The sequence below is a fragment of the Perna viridis genome, chromosome 3, assembly GCF_037379345.1.
Source record: "Perna viridis isolate PV_CMFRI_1.1 ecotype Kerala chromosome 3, ASM3737934v1, whole genome shotgun sequence".
In the NCBI taxonomy this organism is placed as follows: Eukaryota; Metazoa; Mollusca; class Bivalvia; order Mytilida; family Mytilidae; genus Perna; species Perna viridis.
In genome coordinates, this window is record NC_142447.1 from 25,730,835 (window position 1) to 25,748,646 (window position 17,812).

The 17,812-nt window shown below is 31.9% G+C and overlaps 1 protein-coding gene across 1 annotated transcript in view; it reads right to left on the reverse strand.

Moving 5' to 3' along the window:
• LOC148621599 (uncharacterized) overlaps nucleotides 1-17,812 on the reverse strand; it is a 137,986-nt gene that overhangs the window by 47,565 nt on the left and 72,609 nt on the right. Inside the window, exons 75-99 of the mRNA XM_088576145.1 lie at nucleotides 17,156-17,219; nucleotides 16,279-16,482; nucleotides 15,849-15,960; nucleotides 15,072-15,180; nucleotides 14,417-14,586; nucleotides 14,057-14,166; nucleotides 13,723-13,866; nucleotides 13,270-13,447; nucleotides 12,648-12,832; nucleotides 11,896-12,078; nucleotides 10,601-11,575; nucleotides 10,158-10,244; nucleotides 9,401-9,802; nucleotides 8,344-8,420; nucleotides 7,654-7,717; nucleotides 6,767-7,000; nucleotides 6,417-6,528; nucleotides 5,843-5,951; nucleotides 5,055-5,233; nucleotides 4,769-4,881; nucleotides 3,426-3,587; nucleotides 2,728-2,914; nucleotides 2,115-2,311; nucleotides 1,126-1,335; nucleotides 640-754 (exon numbers count right to left, since the gene is read on the reverse strand). Of these exons, the coding sequence (XP_088432271.1) occupies nucleotides 640-754; nucleotides 1,126-1,335; nucleotides 2,115-2,311; nucleotides 2,728-2,914; nucleotides 3,426-3,587; nucleotides 4,769-4,881; nucleotides 5,055-5,233; nucleotides 5,843-5,951; nucleotides 6,417-6,528; nucleotides 6,767-7,000; nucleotides 7,654-7,717; nucleotides 8,344-8,420; nucleotides 9,401-9,802; nucleotides 10,158-10,244; nucleotides 10,601-11,575; nucleotides 11,896-12,078; nucleotides 12,648-12,832; nucleotides 13,270-13,447; nucleotides 13,723-13,866; nucleotides 14,057-14,166; nucleotides 14,417-14,586; nucleotides 15,072-15,180; nucleotides 15,849-15,960; nucleotides 16,279-16,482; nucleotides 17,156-17,219 (4,682 nt within the window). The remainder of the gene's footprint in view (nucleotides 1-639; nucleotides 755-1,125; nucleotides 1,336-2,114; nucleotides 2,312-2,727; nucleotides 2,915-3,425; nucleotides 3,588-4,768; nucleotides 4,882-5,054; nucleotides 5,234-5,842; nucleotides 5,952-6,416; nucleotides 6,529-6,766; nucleotides 7,001-7,653; nucleotides 7,718-8,343; nucleotides 8,421-9,400; nucleotides 9,803-10,157; nucleotides 10,245-10,600; nucleotides 11,576-11,895; nucleotides 12,079-12,647; nucleotides 12,833-13,269; nucleotides 13,448-13,722; nucleotides 13,867-14,056; nucleotides 14,167-14,416; nucleotides 14,587-15,071; nucleotides 15,181-15,848; nucleotides 15,961-16,278; nucleotides 16,483-17,155; nucleotides 17,220-17,812) is intronic.

The window sequence follows — 17,812 nt, forward strand, 5'->3', positions numbered from 1 at the left end:
AGTAAAATTACTTTTATAAGCAGTAATATACTATAATTGTGTATAGAAAGCAATATAAGTTCATTAATTGTACAAAAATGGAACCTTTCTCATGAAATATAATATAAACATCTCTTACAGTACATTTTAAACATCTTTGTAGAGCTTCACATCTTGCTTCATCAGGTTAACTTTGATGCTTTCTATCATGCCTTCAACAGGACTACCCAGCTTTTAAGATGTAAATGTGTGCGGTATGGCAAAAGTTGGAAAGATCAAAGAGAAAAACCAATAGATCAAAAGTAAATGCAGACAAATCAGCTTCAAAGTGTGTGAATCTCAGGCAAAATGATTGAGAGTTGGCTCTTTCGCTATCATTATTCTGTATGTATAAAATTGGACCAATCCATTACTAGTCGACCTTGTTATACTATGGAGAAACATATAGACTGATTTCATCAGTTACAATATGTACACCCAGAACAAAAGTTGTATTAAATTCAATCCAGCACTTTAAAAAAAGCGGTAAATTAATGAAAGAGATATCAACAACACAAATATGGAAACATGACAAAACCTATGCAGCTAAATACCAGACAATTAACCTTGCATGTCCCATTCAACTTCAGTGGTTAAGGATATACAATGACCACTACTTACCACTAATAACTGTCCAGTCAATCTTGGATATTTCAGTTCTACATTCCAGTTGTGGATTTGTAGGATTAGCAAACCCATGCTGGTAGCATGTGTCATCAATAATACAAATGTCATCCTAAAAGAAATACCAGAAACATATCAAGAGTGTGTATAAACCTATAAACTGTTTCCATAGAGTAGTCTGACTGATTTATTAAATGTATTTATTTAGAGAAATTTTGCAAAAATAAATATACATGAGTTTAAATTTAAGTATAAATAAATACAGAGCATACTGGGGCAAAAAACTTGCAAATGATGCCTGTCCTATGACATGCCATTTCTATAATATTGAGTTAATAGAATAATCTATAGTAAATTTATCTTTACCATGCATTTTACAAATCCTGAGTCCATTCTATAAAACAGAAAGATAAACCCAGGTTGGTTAGGCTTAACATGTATCTTGAAAAATAATATTTGTCCACGGGTATTGATAATACATACCCTTTTAGAACATCCGTCTGTGATATTAACATCACAAGTATCACAGTAACCATTATATACTAAATATGGTAACCAATCACCATAGTCTATACCATTGTTGCTAACGGTAACATTATAGATGGCAATCTTTGGCAGTAGACAAGAAACACTGTCAATATCTATATATTCAGCTTTGACTGTTCCTATCTCCCCAGTGGTTGTAAGATTTTGCTGGAAAATAAAATTGAACAAATAAATATGATGAATAGCCTTGACAGAGAACATGATATGCAAAATGTGTCCTTAGCTGCCAATCCATAGCTCTGAAGGTTGTTTTATTTACATTTGGAAAGATAAACCTTCAGAGCTACATATTCCTGGCTAGATTAATATTATTCTTGTCTATATCTCAAACAAAAATAGGAAACCAAAAAAGAAAACATTCAATTATTAAGAAATATCATACAGAACACTACTGTAATACCTTAAACATGATAAGAAAATAGGGAAAGACAGACAAATAGGCAGGCAGATAGATATACCATAATATCTCTGCAAAATTACAGGTGTAATCAAATTGAAAATTCTCTGTGAAACTTTATTCCAGAATAGGAATTGAAAGTTGAAAAACACCATTTTTGTAAAAGTGAAAACAAATGTATGAATTACGACCAACTATGGGAAAATCATCCATGGACAAGGAATCCTAGCCAGGAAGACAAAAGACAATAGACAAAGAAAGATTTACACACCTTAAAAGAACTAAAAAATACACTGTACATACAAAACATCTCTAAAAACCTTGATAACTCAGGTACTCCAGAAGAGTAAAAGACATCCTAAATCTGAGCAACATTAAACTCAAAATTTTACCTGCATTTTATAGTCTAAGTTAAGAGGTCCTAGTTGAGAAAACACCAATATGCCTCAGACAGTCCTGAGGCTAAACAGAGCAGACATTTATAGGTAGAAAATTGTGGACTGTTTATACAAACAGCTATTTAACTTACATATAAGACTTCATAATGACAAGTCAAATTATCTGTATCTGCAAAGTTTTCTCCCTCTATTGTGACTTTCAGACAATGCAGACGTTTTAGATTGTTATCACACGGGTTTGTGGAACCAATCTCAATGACCTCTGGAGGAATGGTGCTATCAATGGAACAATCATCACCAATCCATTTACCTGTACAGTGACATTCACCTGAAGAAGGAAGATAATTGTCAACATGATCAGAGGAAAAAGTAAGACAAATATCTTTTTCTTATACATTTGACCTACTGAGTGCAAAATGTATATTGGAACGAGTTTTGTATCTTGTGTGTACTTCTTTTCCCATGAAATGGAATATTCTTTTTTTCCCAGTCTAGTAAAACTAACACAAAAATTAAATTAAAGCCATGCATTATAGAAGTAAGGTAATATGTTGCATGCACCCTTTATAACAATAGTAATAATGAAACACCCAAGTAATCATCATAAAAATATATGAAAATCTATTTTTTTTTTTTTTGCAATGACAAAGAGGCAACATTATTGCCAAATTCTAAACTTTCCTGGCTAAATCAATAAATGATATGCTATTAACTTAGATGCTTGAATCAAAATCCAATGCATACTTTCTATACATGTTCCATGATCACTACATTCATTCGGACATAGGTTATCTACAATCTCAGGTAGTGGTTCAGGATCATCAGTTCCTGCTACCGTAATCCAGAACTCTACATCAACAGTAACAAAGATCTCAGCCAACTCTAACAAGTCTTCAAACTGCTCTTTAGCCCAGGTAACATCATCTGTAATCTAAAATTCACATGATTCGTTAAGTTTGACGTCGATAAATAAACAAACTTATTTTGACCTCTGCATTCTCTATATCAACACCATTATTGAAAAAAGTGGTAGTTGCACCACATTTAATTTGTTGTAGCACAGTCAGTTTGCTTGTATACCCTGTTTATTCTGACAGTAAATAATGCAAAAGGTAATCCATTAAGAAAGCTACAAACTAACAGTATTCAAAAATATGATTATAAGAAATGCCTATGAGAGACGAACCTATTCCTACTCAAACAAACTGCAAATAGCAGTTTTGTTGATCGTGCACTACCATGTTGATACAGGTGATGTCTTGACCAATGATAATATGCAAGCCTTCCTAGACCTGTGTTAAAGTGAAAAAATCACTTCTCAATTAAGTTTAAAAAATCGCTTCTCAATTACCTATGTCATTTATGATAGAACAATTTTCAGTATGTTTCAAGCCTTTTAAATATATAAGACATCACTGACACTATCCCAATTATTATATTACCTGAATATCTTCAATACAACTTTCCAGCATCAGCTGGTACTCCACATCCATTCCCTTTAAAGCTTTACATTTCTTGCCGACCTCTCTCGAATCTACATAAGTCAAACATGTCTGTCTGGCAAATTCTAGAGTTATACCCCCTGGAGTAGGCCAGGACAGTTCCTAGAAACAAAAAAAGTGTTTTTTCCCTTAATTTATTCATACCAATATACAATAAACTCACAACCTTTTACCATTTGGATTTTTTATTAACAGGATTATAAGTTGCTTATATTGGCAATCCATATCAGGAATTTTCACATGTTCATTATGAAGGTCATTATATACTGTTTGATTAACAGAATCCTGTTTCAAAATTTAGAATTATTAAAACATTGCCATGATCTTGGACTTAACCTCATACAACAATAATCCATAGCTTCTCAGCAGATATAAATCTTCAACATTAAAGTAGTTTATGGATTAAACTTACAAATTATTTAACATACTGACCAAAGCAAGGACATTTTAAGTGTATTTGTGTTAAGAATTGAATGTTTCATTTTTGATGTTTCATTAGCGTGTAAAGCATTGACCATAGCACTTCAAACCTAAAATGTGTGATTGGTCAACCCTTTCACATGCTGATGAAACATTCTATTTTTATGATCACATTTCATATATTTCTCATTTTTATTTCTATTATACTTTAGAAATATATAAAAAGTACACAATACACAGGGATCAATAAAAGCAGTCCACTTAACTGTGGGTGTGGCTGATATAAATTGTTTGAAGATGAATTTCATCAACTCATGCACATCCAGTGTAAAGTCAATTATCCAATGAGATTAGCATATTTTAATGAGATGCACAGTAAATGTAATTATTAAGGCTAGAAGTAATGTCCCAAAATGGTGTATACAATTTAAGATACATCAGCAATTAAGTAGAACTCCAGCTAAGAATCATGCAAAATGTGATTCATGGGTTAAAAGCCTGCATATTTATATTTTTGATATTTTGTTTGAACAGCCACAGTAAACAGAAATAAACACTCAATTTTTCATATAACCCGTGTTCTTAGAAGATAAAAATTATATACAATGCACTGTAGATTTCAAAATTTAGGGAGATAACTCTGTAAAAGACAGTCAAATACAATAGAATCTATTGGACTTTCAATGTTGATTATCACCTAAGAGAAGCAGATTTGAATGAATAATTACACATTTCATAGTATACACCCATAAAACAACTTAATTTCAAAAATAAAAATATGTAGCCTTTTTTGGGGTGTATCACATTTTTCAGATTTTGCATGATTCTTACAAAGACAGCTACTTAAGACTATAAAAACTTACAGGTTGGTTGTAGTTATGATCATACTGAAATTGACCTATAACTGACGTTGTCAAACATTTAGCTACAGGACTTTCTGCTGTCTCAAGTAATCTTTCTGTAACATCCTTCAAACCTTTAAAAAGATAAGGGAATAAATACTACAAACCAACAAGATTAAATATACAACAATGCAGGTCTATGATATATTAATTAGGTTTAATGTAAATTATCCATCTTCCGCTCTTAACCAACTTTTTTTTATCTAGTTTTATTTCCGATTTTTATTTTGAACTCTACAATTTGTACCTTTCTTTTTCTTATATTTTTTCTTCCTTTTCTCAATTTCTTCACAGACTTGATAATCCAGTCCTACGTCACATTCCGTTTGCTCATCCTCCTGACAGTTACAGTATGAAACCAGTTCTACTGTTTTAGCCTTTGTGGGACAATATCCTCGCCATAAACTTTCTTCTGTAGTTGTTACCCTGGTAACAAAGAATATGAATATTTGTTTTAATCACCTTAAGATACACCTATAACTATGTAACATAATTTCCACTATTGGATCATTCAAACTAAGCGAAAAACAACACATCCCTTTGTTGTGAGGATCCAATAGCCTAGGTCCATATTCTCTTTCAAATGCCTACAACCACTTAGAGAATCAATAACATTGATATCAAACATTGATGATTTCTTGTACATGGTACAGCCCTTGTACTAACAAAAAATATTCGGAATTATTTCATTAACAAATAACTTTTGAAAAAGCATAGCCTGAAAACTTTACAACTAATGCAAACCAAAATGCAGATCAAAGGGGGCCCCTATCAATTTGCAAATATGAAAAAGCCTCTTTTTGTGTGTAAATGCATGCATTAAAATCTGTTTATCAAGGATTGTGTTTGGGGCCCTGTTGCCAGCCCCCTCAAATGGTTCTCTAGATCTGCCACTGAAAGAGCCTCTTTTATTTTAATATGTCCATCATTTCTTCCTCAAACACTGAAACCCCATAAAAGATCCTGTTAAACTCCTTGTGTAAACTCTATTGCAGTTTTTTTTAAATCAAGATACTATACTGTATATAAATTTACCTCCAATCTGCAGAGAAGTGATCAGGTTTTTTCTCCTTACTTCCATATATTTCACCATTCCTCAAGGTTAAATCATTAGTTTTGTCATCATCAAATACTCCACAAAGTCCTGATATTCAAAACAAAAGTGATATCAGAGATACCCTTATATGCTTCAGAAATCAAACATGATAAGATAATATGTTGAAACAACACCATCACCTTTGTCTCAGCCAAAATCACACTATATCAAAATAAGTGTAAACTTTTCTGTTCAAAACATTGCTTCATCTTAGTGACGACAGATGTTTTCATGTTTTAGAAATATAAGAAATCAACCCAACAAAAAGATCAGGACCATTTTTTCATTAAAATTTGTAAAAAGATCCTCAAATATTATATTCATTATATACTCAATATTTGAATTGAGGATTGGTTTAACAATTTCTACATTCCAAGAATTTTAATGAAACCAAGCTTATAGTTGAAAGTGCAATTAACTTATCAGGCAGATCTTGACAGATAGAATGTTATAGGGTTGTCATGAACACAAACTAAAGGACCATAAGCACAAACTTTCCAGATCAGTACAAACCTTCTGTCATTCCAAAGTCAGAGGAAGATGATTTGAATTTAACATTGATAAATTGACTGGTTCTTCTCTTTCCTTTATTCACCATGACATAGGCACCAGTTGGTAGGTAAATCTGGAGTGAATATAAAAAATATGACAAGTACAGAACTATACATGTATACAAAGAATGTTTTTGAAAGACGAAAACTGATAGATTTGTCAATCAATTAGATTACCAGTAATTAAAAATTAATCTAAAGATTAGTGTAGGGTAAAGAGAAAATGTTAATTTGGACTGATGTAAAAGAGCTATTAGACTAATGTCCAGTTTATTCAGGGCTAATTTAGACAGGTTTTTCTATATATCTCACCCTATACTGTTTGCCTCCTCCTCGTCTCATAACTCTGGTACCAGGTGTCAGTTCACCATTCACAAACATTTTAACGTCAAATTTCTTGAACTTTTTCTTCTTTTTATTCTTGAATCTCTCATTATTATCAATCTGTTCACAGACATCGACTAGAATGACATCATCCCCTGACCTAACTGCTACACCACAGTTACATGAGGCTTTACCATTACAACTTCTGTAGAATGTATGGACCTGTAATCAGCCAAATAGAGTTCCATAAAAACCATAGTAGAAAAACAGCAGATATTCATGGTAAAAGAATATGTGCAGCTTTTGTTGTACATGTGTGTCTTAACAAAAATAAAGTATCAGATAAAAATCAACAAAAAGGGTTATATAAATACATAAATATCACTCAGATTAATAGTATCAATTCCAGTATGCTGTACACATGTTAAAAGGAGTAACCTCACATCAGCAGCATTAGAAACAAATACATAGGAAGATCTAAATCCAAACATTCGTCGTACACAAGAAGTACTAAAACCCAAAAATTTGAATTAAGAAGCCAAATCCAATATGGAGAAGTTGTAGGAAGTGGAATACTGGGAATGAAGCCTAAGTGTTTTAGCACTTTAGAATTTTATCAGACTAAAAATTTCTGTATATAAACTACAATATAAATCAGGTAACACAGTCTGGCTATTAGGCTGGTGATTACCCTCAGCAACATTTGATCCACTGGCAAGGCATCAACCCAGCAGATGATAGATCTGAGCCTTCAAACTTGGTTTATTCAAACATTCACCATACTAAATAGCTTCATCAATGTACCAAACTAAAAAAAAAACCCTGTATCATCTACACCCAAACAATTCTTGTGTAATAACAATGGTAGAACTTACAGCATATGGTAGGGTCTTGTGTCTGTACAGGACAAATTCTCCCTCATAGAAGTTATTGTATCTCCTGTAAAAAACATCAAAACAATTAAAGCACTCTACAGACTAAGAATTTGATTATTTAAATTATGCTAAAACATGCAGCTAGTGGTACAATTAACTCAAATTATTTTATTGAGGATTTTGAAATATTGTGAAAGTACTTTATTTTGTGGATACCAATTTTGTGGATCTGGGAAGAAAAACAATTGCGTGGATTCTTCAATTCATGGTTTTAAAGTTTTCAGTATACACATCAATGAGAATCTACCATTCGTTCAAAACCAAATTTCGTGGTTTGACCTGAGCACGAAAACCACGAAAATTGGTACCCCACGAAGAATAGCTCTTTCACAGTACAGTACAAGAGTAGGATTTTTTCTCAATAATTTCAAAAAAACAATAGTTTTTGGCAGCATTAGCTCTGCCTGGTATACTTAATCAAGAAAATATATTCATTAATGCCTGAGTCTGAAGTATAAAATGGGACAAAGGTCAATTTCTAAAAATAAACAGAAACAGGCTAATTTACAATTAAGTTTCATGTACATGAAACACAGTGAACTAATCTTAAAAGTATTGAATGGGAAACTAAATATATGTTTATAAGAATACCAAACACTTCATTGAATTCTTTATTAAAAGATTCCATACCTGCCATCAAATGTCGTCAAATGAGGATCGTTTATAGACTTGCAGGTAGAAGATTTGTCTCTGTCTTTTACTTCAAGCTGAAATATATAACATTATAAGCTTTATAAAACCTATAACCATTCTATACAATAAAATGCAACACAGGAATTAACTAGATAAAGTGATGCCCCCGCATTTAACCTTCATACAGCTATATCATAACTCATAATTGTAAAAAGCACTTTGTCAGATGTGTTATTGTGTCTGTGAGACACAAATGATGCCCCGCATGTGGTTTTGAGTAAAACTCAGCATAGCTGAACGAAACTGAAACTCAACCTGTAACTAACCATGACAGACTCACATACCAAAAAGCAGTTCAATATCTTCAAGGGTTTACAAATAAAGTGCAGAAAACTGTTATTTCCATGAAATTTTTAAAGTCCAGGGCCCATATTTTTGGTGAAACTCAGCATAGCGGAACAAACCTTTAACTCATTCTGTAACTAATCATGAAAGACTCACATACAAAAAATCAGTTCAATATCTTCAAGAATTTTCCAAAAAAGTGTAGAAAACTTATGGGACGGACAGAATTACGGACAGAATTACAGACGGACGGACAGGGGTAAAACAATATGCCCCCAACTTATCATTGTGGGGACATAAAAAAAGCATTTACAGCAACTAACATAAATGTCTTCATGAAATAGAGTTGGTCTTCCCCTGACTGAATGACCATTACTGAGGATATATATATAAGGTAGTTACTAAATAAGTGACCCGGAGATTTAAACTTTCTATCATTCTGATAGGTATTTTAATTTGTGTCTGGTAGAAAGTTTAAATTTCTTTTCTGATTGTGCAGCTAACTACCTAAAGCAATTCATAAGAAGACCTTCTATTCTGTGAAGTTATAGCTATGTAAGCCACTATAAAAAGTTTACCTCAACAAAACCAAAATAATGTAATAATACAACTCAATTTATAATGCAATAACAATAGCTGCTATCTAAAACCATAGATTATCATTTATAATTTAATATCCATGCAAAAATTAAACATCTAAAAAAATTACCTCAACAACACCAAGACGAGAGGTGTAAGCTACAACTGATGAACGGTAGATGAACAAATCAACTTCAATATCCCTCTTCTGGTTTTTGTCTTTCAAACCATCAATGGATGCTTTCACTGGAATCATTACCATTGTCTTCCAGTTATTGATGGTTATTCTGTATTCACATGGATGTTTAGCATCAGATTCATCCCAAACTCCAAACACAGCTTGAGTTATCTCCACTTTTGTTTTTGGGCATTTCCTTTCCTTCTTTATCCTGAGTAGTTTTGTTTTAATGACAATGTCACAGTATTTTTCTCTGTCATCAGGGAGACAGAAGAGATATGGAGGGACTGTGACGCTAACCTCAATATGACCAGGTACCATACCCTCATATACAGTAAGTTTATTTGTCATAATCTGAAATAATAATCAACAAATATTTTAAGCCATTGTGTAGGAGTATCCATAAAGTTAAAGCTTTGCCTCTTGCACGTGATATATGAACACCATTTACATTTGATTTCAAAATATCTGACTTCTTCTAAAAACAACCAATAATCAAGAAGAAATTAAGTGTAAATGGTTCTTTGAAACAGAAAGTAAAAAATTAGGTAATTAGGTACCTTTGAATGAGCCTTGCAAAACAATTTAAATATATCTTAATCTTAACATTAAATACAATGAGCATTGAGTTCACCAACATCTCCTTAAAATAACATTTGAACGACAAAAAAAATATTCCAGGAATGTTTCAAATATAATAATAATGTACCTTGATATCAGCTGTGATGACATTACTTCTCCTCCATGGGGAACAGTCATTATTGGAGGGTCTACAGGCTTGTACATAACAGGATAGCTGTCGATATAAATAAAGAAGACATTGTACAAACACTCATGCTGAAAAATAGTAGTAATAGATGAATTTTGAAAAACAGAATTTTTAGAAAGTGGAAATGGGGAAAATTGTGTCAAAGAAAAAACAACCCCACCAGACTCTAAATCAGCCTAACACAGTGTATGCTTGTTAGTCATGATGCTAAAGTATGAGTGCTAGCCAACTGGCATTACAGATATCACAGCATTTTTGTATCTGAGATTTTATAAAATGTAACACAGTTAACGAAGTATATTTTAGTGAAAAATAAACTGATATCTTAAAATATTTAACAAAAATTTAAAACAGGGGGTATAATAAATATGTTGAAATCTCACCTCATCTTTGAAATTCAGTTGTTGAATATCTCTGTCTAATAATTCATCTTCAAACTGATTAGCTGCTAAGCTTTTCCTTTTAATTGACTGGTCATTAATAGCCCAGTATACAGAATATGACAAACCATCTTCCTCAAGTTTATCAAATTTACAAACAAAGACTGAAGAAGTTCCATTCCTATCTTCAATATCAACATCAGGCCTTGTTTTGATTTCAGGAGACTGTACAACTACATCAAGGTCTTTTGTCATTTCCTTAGTTCCTTCAGCCAGGTCCCAACCATCTATGATCATTCTGCAGAATCCACCTGTTTCAATGCGTCTACCCAAATAGAAAAGGCGTGACAGAACAGCAGTGGTTCTGCGGTAAAACTCAACTGTTCTAGCTACACGTATACCATCAAAGTACAATGACAAACCTCCCTGAATACTCCAGGAGTATTCAATGTTGACAAAAGTGTTCAAATATTTCTTAAATGGTACATAAACAGTCCAGATTTTAGTCCTAGTGCTGACGGTCAAATAAAGCCTTTTTCTGGAATACCACATGGACATACCATATTTACCTGGGCTATCGCCACCACTGGAAAAAATGTACATCTTTTCCTTCAGTTCCAAAACTTTCAGGTTGAATTTTACTGACAGACCAAATTTGCATTTTTCTGGATCTCCAAGGCAACCAGCAGTTTGGTCTCCAAGGTCAACAAAGTCATCAATACCATTCAGCTGTAGGGCCTTTCCTCCAGTTGGACCATTGGTAAATTTTGGGTTTCCAGACAAAGTGAAGTTGTAAGACTTTGTAATAAGTAAGTTGACAATGATTTGAATGAAGGTGTATCGTCTCACAATAATATCTGTGTTTGTAAGGATGGACCATGTGATCTTAGACTTGCCAGGAACACACACTTGACTGACATTGGCAATGTCAACAAAGCCAGCAGCATAACATAGCCCACCAATTCTACATACATCATTCTGTAAAAAAAAGTTTAAAAATTTAGTTGTTATCATTCATTTTGTGCATGAAAGCATTTCATAATTGCAAAAAAAAAGACTGGCCCCTTATTGGATTTAACTCAATTTTATTTTAAAAATTATGAAAAATATAAAAATAAGTTTAGTAGGACTGTATACAAAATAGTTTAAACATGATGGCAACTCACTTTTTAATTCTCAAAAACTTCTTGTAAACAGTTCAAGAAGGAATGTGAAAGTTGAAAGCTTGAATAACTATGTGCAACTATCTGCAATAGGTAACTACTTTAATCTAACATGGCTTCTTAGATACAACTTACCCTGGCTGTACATTTATCTTCAGTACAAACATCACATAGGGAGTCGTACTTGACAAAAGGTTTAGAGTTTCCAGGGTTGATACCATCAATACTGATAGACAACTGGTAAATACCTAATCCTGGTGTTGGACAGATTACTGAATCCTTTCCGCCAAATAAAGCCATAGTTGTAACAGTAGTACCCTGAAGTTACAGTGACACATGATAAAATTAAACGGAATCAAAAATGTCATTGTACACTATAAATACAGGTTACTTTTGACAACTGTCTTATAAGAGTCCATAATAAAAGGCATGATGAAATGTAGCAAACTGTAAGATAAGTATATGTATAATATGTCAAAGTTTGTACATAGTATATTCTCATTTAACAATCATTTCAGGTAGAACCATGTCAAGTATTATAAGCCATGTATCAACTAGCATGATAACATTACCATATTTCTATTTCACATCAAAGGTGGAAATGATGTGATTCTACATAACACCATATCTCTTCTTCATTATTTACAGAGTTCAGATAAACTTTCCTTCATTTTTTTCTTCTAATCAGACTTTAAATTATCAAATTTTATAACTGCAGGAAAAAGACTTTATTTAGTCCTTGTAATAAAAATTGAAATTATTTGAGCTGGAAATAAACACGCAAAATAGGCATGTTGAAGCTGCATTTTTCCAATGTTTCTAAAAGCCTGCCAAAATACATTTTCTATTTTTTGACCAAGTATTGTATATGTATATTAGAAACTAACAGCTTTTGTCCAGTGACATGTGAGGGTGTCTTCATCAACAAAGTTTTCTCCATAAACAGTGATGTTGTCACATTTATCAGCCTGTACATCACACAATTTGACAGATATGTATGATATCTCTGGTTTGTCTGACTCAGCTATATCACATTCATCACCCTGGAAACCATTATTACACTGACATACACCTGAAGTATAAAGAATCCATAGCTTATTGGATGTTAACTTGAAGTATATTCACAACAATATCCAGGCAAGCTTGATTTAAAACTGATTTTATAATTGACATATTGATCAAGATACAATGTATCAATTGTATTTAGGATGAAGTCAGGAGAAAGTGTTAGCATTTCTTTTCATGTAAAATTAATAGCTTAAAATGCACAAATCAGAGCCTAATCTAGAGGAAGCAAAAGCTTCTGCTTATTTGTGCTCACTTCTTCTGTTAACATTTGTCTGACAAGGAGAAGTTTTTGTAATAGATAACATAGAAAAATATGTCCATATTGTTATTTTTCAAACAAAATTTACTTTTCCCTGTCATCAATGTCTAGGTTAAGCCCTGCAAATCTGTAATTTTTTTCTAATATGAAAACAGCAACAAAGTAAGGAGACAAAAACTAACCTTCATCACAGATACCATTACCACTGCAACCATTAGGACAGATAGCTTCAAACAATGTTGGTGGGCTGATTACACCATTTATCCTTATGAACAGGGTGATGTTAAATGAAAGGGTCAACACACACTGTTCATCAAATCTTCCTACCATCTCCTTGGCCCATGATATATCATCAGTAACCTAAAATAACAAGTTTTGCATCAGTAATTTTGATAATTTATTGAAAGCTGAAATGTTTTGTTATACTCAAAATATATTAAGGTCAGCTTTACTTTCTGCAGTTGACTTTTCATTACTCAATGTAATGAAGAGTTTTAAAATAATTGATTTAAATGATGCAAAAATTTTAAACAACAACTTGCATTTCATTTTAAAAGTATGTACATTTTATATGAATGGCTCAGGTTCAAATTCTGGGTCATATGAATGGCAAAGAGTTAAACACTGATAACTACCTGTATGTCCTCCATACAGCCTTCTATATTGGTATCTGATAAAACTCCAGGTATATCACGGCATCCATTGCCTTTAATTTCCAACTCACATAATTGTTTGGCACCATCTTCAGTTATACCATTGGGTGTTGGCCAGGAAATGATCTATATCAGAATTATTAATCAATTAAAATTCTCAAAGCAAAAGATTCATTGTATCATATTGATATTTTAAAGTTCTTACACTTCAAACTTATTTCTTTGTAAATCAAATTGGAAGTGCATTTAGTGGGAACAGTATTGATAATTTTTTTTTAAATTAAAAGGTTATTAAAGAACTTTATCTATAACTTACAGGTTGGATGTAGTCCTTGTCAAACTCAAATTCTGTTTGTGGTTCTTGGATGTAACACTTGGTAGCACGATATCTATTGTATCTCAACAGATCATCTGTTATCTCTTTACCTGAAATTTTGTACAAAAACCATACATAGTTGCTACTATTCTTCGAAATTTTGTTGAACTCCCATTAGTCTTCACAGTAGTTCATATTCTATTCTATATTCAAGGTCCAATATCATTTTTGACAGAAAGGTTTTTATTATTTAAATGCATTATTTGCCTTTGATTTCAGTATTTTCTTCTTAAAATTCCTTATTGTAATGAAAAAATTCATAACATAATATATTCACCATCTTCCACAACAAATTCTTACCTCTTCTCTTTCCTTTTTTGTTTTTCAAGGGAGGCGAGCAGTCAACATAGTTGTTATAAGGTCCACAGTTGTCTCCCCTGCCTAACTGACATTGACAGTAGGTTGTAATTGAAGCTTCTTCAACATCTTCTGGACAGTAACCATTATAATATGTGTCTTCAATATTTACTCTAAATACAGAAATCATATTTCTTTGTTAACATTCCCACTATTATAAACATTCTTGCTATTTTTGCAGTGGACAGAAAAGCTATAAATATAGTACACACAAAATTGATATTTAACACTATATGATGCTTATCATTTTTTTGAAATAAGAAAAATTGATATCCGTGATTGTATTCACTTGACAGAATATGAATGTGTTTACAGTATATACATGTTTTACAGTTGAATTTTCAAACTAAATAACTTTCGCGTGTTGTCATGTAGTTCAGTGATGTTTTTTTTTTCCATTTAAAGTTGTATAGCAAATACATAAAAAAAAAATGTGGTAGTATTGAACAAAAAGTAAGTAACAAATATTCAGAAATAAGAGATGAATTATTAAAAAAAAAAAAAATATTAGAGGAGGGATTTTTTTACTTTGTATTTCACTTCTTTGATAATAAAAAACCCTGGTATGGCTCAAGAAAACCAAATCAACAGATAATACCTCCAACTCTTAGAGAAGTCCACTGGTCGTTTGAGTTTTCCTGTGTACATATTACCATCTGACATCACTCTGTCATTGTCTTTATCTCCGTCAAAGTTTCCACATAGACCTATAATTAATCATACTCAACTATATAATACGTATATCCAAATGACTAATTAAAGGCAGGTAATTCTTAATGGAATGTAAGTTCAAGGCATATTGTGGTTTTACTCCATGAGGCAGTATATTCTTGCATTATTTTAAGTACTTCTCTGTCTAAGAATTAGGCAAAATGTGTATAAGGTGTGGCACATAAAGAAAAAATACACAGACATTTTATTGCATAATCCAAGTATTTATACCTCATAACCTCAAGAAATTACTGTCAAAGTGTTTGAAAAGTTTGCCTTTTTAAGATATTGATAGGTCAAATTCAGTTGAAATGCACTGTGGAAAAATGGCAGGAAAATTTTCCCGAACTTTTTCCTTATATAAGCAGTCAAAAAATATCTACATCACCGATGCTTCAGGATAAATTTAAATAGCTGTTCAGATGTTTTCTAGATGTATTGAATGTATTTGAGGTAAAAAAGACCAAACTGAGAAATATGATGTGCCACCCATTGCCTGATTCTTACACAGAATGGTACTTAAGCTTTTCAAGGGAGCTAATTGATCCTTAAATAACTTATTACAAATAACAAGAAGTAAAATAATTGAGACAATCAATGTTCAATATGAAAATTGGACAAAATGACAATATAACAAAAAAATAGCAACAGACAATTGACCCACCTTGTACATTACTGTAATCAGCCGATGATGACTTTATTTGGACATTGATGAACTCTGGAGTTTTGCCTTTTCCTTTGGTGATCTTGACAATAGCACCATGTGGTAGATAAACCTTAAAAAAGTCATGTGATCTTCAATCAATACAACAGTGCTGATACTTGTAGTATCAATTTACATATTTGGATAAATTTGTTGTAGTCATGGATTTATCTAAATTAAATTTGAACAATGATGCTTTGTAAATGCATGTATTATTTGGTATAAAACTAAACAATTTATCTTTTATTTTACTTAAAACAGTATCAATGACTCTAAACTCTAAATGATTGCAGGAAATTAACACCTCCCAAAGGTAGAACAATAACCTTTCAGGATTATCAGTAAATACAATGTGTCACAGATAAGAATGTTTGATTAACAATCCATCTACCTGGTATTTTTTGCCTCCACCATATCTGAATATCTTAGTGCCTGGTGTTAGTTCACCATTTAGGATCAGTTGGATATCCAATGGTCGCCTTGAACCACGTTTGGAACCACACTTGTCGAAAAGGATGATATCATCATCAACTTTGATGGCAACGGCACAGTTACAGGAGGCCTTACCATTACAACTTCTATAGAATGTTCGTACCTGTAAACAATTAGTAAAAAAATGCTTTTGTATAAATGATTCTACCTTTACAATATGAATTTGTTCTTCCATATTATCTGATGATCAAAATGCCAATATAAATATGTCTGAAGCTCTATACACAAATTTCAGATAAATATTCAGAGATAGTGTGTATAAATAAAACTTTAAAGTACAACAATACGAGAAAAATAGTGTATTATAATGAAACATAAGTCAAACTTATTTTTCAAGTAAGAAAACAATAAATTTAAAGACAAAATATGAATTATTTCATCAAAATGAAACAATGAACAGAACCAAAATTGGACATAAAATAAAAAAGTTTTTTTAAGTTCTGAAAATTGGTATGATTATCCTAAAATTGGTATGATTATCCTAAAATTGGTATGATTATCCTAAAATTGTTGTTTATTATATTGTTTATTTGCCAATCTGACACTCAATGAGATACAATATGACATCACTAATGAGACTGTCGAACTCTCCCATAGTCAGGTTATGGAAATGAAAAAAGTCTATTTAAAAAGCAAAACTTCCTATAGCATAATATCTAAAATATATATAAGGAATTCCCAAATAATTTTAATAAATCAATCTAATCATTACCCTGAGTCAAAAGTGAAAATTGTAATAAACTGAGACCTCTGACCCATAACTAATTTCTACATACCTCATACGGGAGTACAGTATGTTTATAGAAAATAAATTCTCCCTCTAAGTAATTGTTGTACTTCCTATAATATAAAGAAATAAGGTGTATACTACCATAGATCTTAAAGAGATTTGCAACTAACTGAAATCTCACATTATCACGCGGCGGGGAACGAGATCTCGTACTTAATTGACAATGAGAACTTGACTTTAAATGATCACAATTAAAAAAGTATTGCTATTATCAAAATAAAACCTTCAGGTTTCTATTCTACGATATCTAACCTTCATATGCATACTAAATTTTTCTTTCAACCAAAACAAACAAAAATGGAAACAATTGAAAACAATTTACCTACCCCAATTTTTATGGAAATGAACCTATCACAACTCCTTTGTATTTAAGATAATTGAATAAAATCTCCAGTTTCCCATTATTACATCTTCAATCATTTCAGATCATTTCATCAATCAAAAGGGGAAAAAGTAGTTTACTAAATAAGTGGAAAGGTCAGGGAATCTCGTTCTCCGCCGCATGATTATCTTGCCTACAAACTGGCTAATCAACGAGTTTCTTATCTCTTTTATTATAGGTCTCTAATACTACTTCTAACTTCTTATGATACTATAAATTTAAATGTCTTCCCATATTGAAATGATTTTTTTTCAATGAGCT